At 52.9% G+C, this 2,850-nt stretch overlaps 1 protein-coding gene across 1 annotated transcript; it reads left to right on the forward strand.

Moving 5' to 3' along the window:
• Positions 1-232: 232 nt before the first annotated feature.
• LOC122577489 lies at positions 233-1,255 on the forward strand. Its single transcript, XM_043748813.1, has one exon. It carries the CDS (start codon positions 233-235, stop codon positions 1,253-1,255), a length of 1,023 nt encoding a protein of 340 aa, XP_043604748.1.
• The last annotated feature ends 1,595 nt before the right edge of the window (positions 1,256-2,850 follow it).

Below are 2,850 nucleotides of genomic sequence, written 5' to 3' on the forward strand. Positions count from 1 at the left end.
AGCGCGGCGTGCCACAGGGTTCTGTACTGGGACCGATCCTGTGGATCACGGCCTACGACTCGGTGCTCCGATGTCCGATGCCGCCGGGCACAGGCACGATATGCTACGCGGACGACACTTTGGTACTGGCAGGCGGACGCTGGTGGTACGATACCGTGTGCTTGACCGAGACGGCGGTGGCATACGCGGTGCGCGCCAAAAAGAGGCTCGGTTTGAGCGTGTCGCCGGCCAAATGCGAGGCCTTGTGGTTCTTCGATCGACGCCGGAGAGGAACACCACCGGAGGAACTGTCGACGCTCGTGATCAACGAAGAAAAGGTGCCGGTAGGACGCCGAATGAAGTACCTGGGCTTGACCATCGACAGCGAATGGACGTTCGGGCCACACTTCGAGGACTTGGTCCCAAGGGTGACAGCCGCGGCGAACGCCTTATGCGGCTTACTACCAAATATCGGTGGCGCGGGACTGGGAGTCCGCCGACTCTACGAGGGAGTGGTCCGATCGCGAGTCCTCTACGGAGCTCCGGTCTGGGCCGAAGATCTGTTGGTGAGTCGTCGCAGCCTGACCTTGGTGAGGAGACTGCAAAGAACGACCGCCATCCGTATAGCGACAGGACCGTGTCTTACGCGGCGGCGACCGTGTTGACCGCGTCCCCTCCGTTTGAGCTGCAGGCCCTGGCACTCCGTCGGGTGTACGAACACCGGAGGGCCCTGATTGCCAGCGGGGATGCGACGCCGACGTCGGCGGACGTCCGGGAAGAAGCGAAGCTGGAGATTTGGGAGCGCTGGCGCTCTCTACTCATGGAAGAGGATACCGTGCGACCGCATCGCGCCGTGCGCGCCGTGCTTCCCAACTGGGAAGAGTGGAGAGATCGAGGCGGCGTTCCGCTTACATTCAGAACGACGCAGGTGCTCACCGGTCACGGAGTGTTTGGCGAGTACCTGCTCAAGATTCGGCGCGAGGTGACGTCCACCTGTCACCACTGTGAGGAGGAGGAAGACACTGCGCAGCACACGTTGGAATTCTGTCCGGCGTGGGAGGTCTCGCGACGCGTCTTGCGACTCGAAATCGGCGAGAGATTGGCCCCGGATGCTATAATTGCGGCAATGCTCAGGGGTCGCCAGGAATACATTGCCGTGCGCACCTACTGTGAGCAAGTGATGCTCACGAAGGAGCGAGCGGAAAGAAGGCGGGAAAGAACTCAGCATCCTAGCAGAACTCGGAATCGAGCGGTTGCCGCGTCGTCGACGCGCTAGAAGGATCTGATCCAGGGAACGAGGCGTTAGGGGCGTGATCTCCCCTAGTGGCCTTTGTGTGTGACAAGGAGGCCTCCCCGTTAATACCATCATCGGAGAGATAGACGACGAGGAGCACCCGGTAGAATTTGCAAGAGACCCCGGGTGCCCTTGCAGAGCCGTCGAGAGGACCACCGCGGAGTTTTAGTCGGTAAGAGTCCGACACTACTCGTCTGTTTGTAACAGTGAGTGTCCATGAGGATTTCTCCACGAAAAAAAAAAGGCTATCTGAATATGTACTGTGGAGATGCATCGACATCTGGTAATCATCTTACCCGGAGAGTAAGGTCTGCGTGTGGCGAGCCACGGGACAGAAACCGTTGGAATGTTTACTGTCGAGTGCCGCTACAACTATTTCTCTTTAAGGAGAGCTATACTATTACTCCATTACTTTGTTAGACAAACGTTCATCCCTTGACCGCGGCTACGTTTGGCGACTGACTGTCGCCTCGGGCCCAAGCTCATTATCACAAATCTCGAACAACTACAATCGAATTGAATGACGACGATTGCTTAATTGCGGCTATGGTAGAATCTAGATTAAAGGACACGGGTACTTCGGTGAGTACCTGCGTCGAATCGGGAAAGAGGAGACCGCGCGTTGCCACCACTGCGGCGCGGTCGTGGACTCGGTGCAGCACACGCTGGAGCACTGTCCGGCGTCGGCGCTACCGCGCCACTGTCTCATCGGGGAAATCGGGTTGGACCTCTCGCTGCTGGCGATCCTGGAGGCATTGTTGACGAGCGAGAGAGGGGGAGGAGGACTGTGATTTCCTTCTGCGAGCAGGTCATGCTTCGGAAGGAGGCTGCGGAGAGGGTGAGGGAAGGGGATAAAAGTCGGATAGTAAGTTAATAGGTAGGAAAACATTTCGGTCATATTGGATGTGTTTATCAACATAACGTCAATCGAGACAACGATCTACAGTGAGATCCGTTATACCGAGACGTGATAAAGTGCACACGTACCGAGCGAAAATTCAAAGTCGATTTTCTCGAAAACAAAGCCTCAAACGAAAAATTTTTATTCTATATTTTCGACTTCTTCTTTCGCGTAGAATCACCCCCTTTCCGCTTGTACCACTAGTTACGAACCACCATGTATATACACACAGAGAAGAGATTAAAAAATATTTCACGACCAGCACAATGAATGCTAGTCGTTCCACGAAATATTTAACAAGGTCACTGAAAACAGATTTAGACAGAGTTCTTTACCATTGGTACTTACGATGTACAAAAAAAAAGAAAAAAAAAGAAAAATCATAGAAATGATAGGAGCAGAGATACGGAGAAAAGCTCTGGAATTTAATGGAAAATTAAACGAAAAGCCTAATTTTAACGCCAGTTAAATTAACTATAATCTAAACTGTAATCTAAAAATAAACTGCAAAAATTACGGACACCCCGCGTCATACAAGGGATGCGCCAAACTCGTAAAGCTGCGTAAAAGGCTAGCCGAGAAAATGAACAAAGCTAAGAAACCAAAGATAAATCGAATTGCCCATATAAGCCGCAAATACGCCCCAGAGCTAAAATTTTCTGATGTAGTGAAACAA

This window comes from Bombus pyrosoma, unplaced genomic scaffold (assembly GCF_014825855.1).
Source record: "Bombus pyrosoma isolate SC7728 unplaced genomic scaffold, ASM1482585v1 HiC_scaffold_4725, whole genome shotgun sequence".
In the NCBI taxonomy this organism is placed as follows: Eukaryota; Metazoa; Arthropoda; class Insecta; order Hymenoptera; family Apidae; genus Bombus; species Bombus pyrosoma.

What these genes read in the sequence shown, in the direction of transcription:
- LOC122577489 (XM_043748813.1), top strand. Translation starts at nt 233, where the DNA reads ATGCGAGGCCTTGTGGTTCTTCGATCGACGCCGGAGAGGAACACCACC.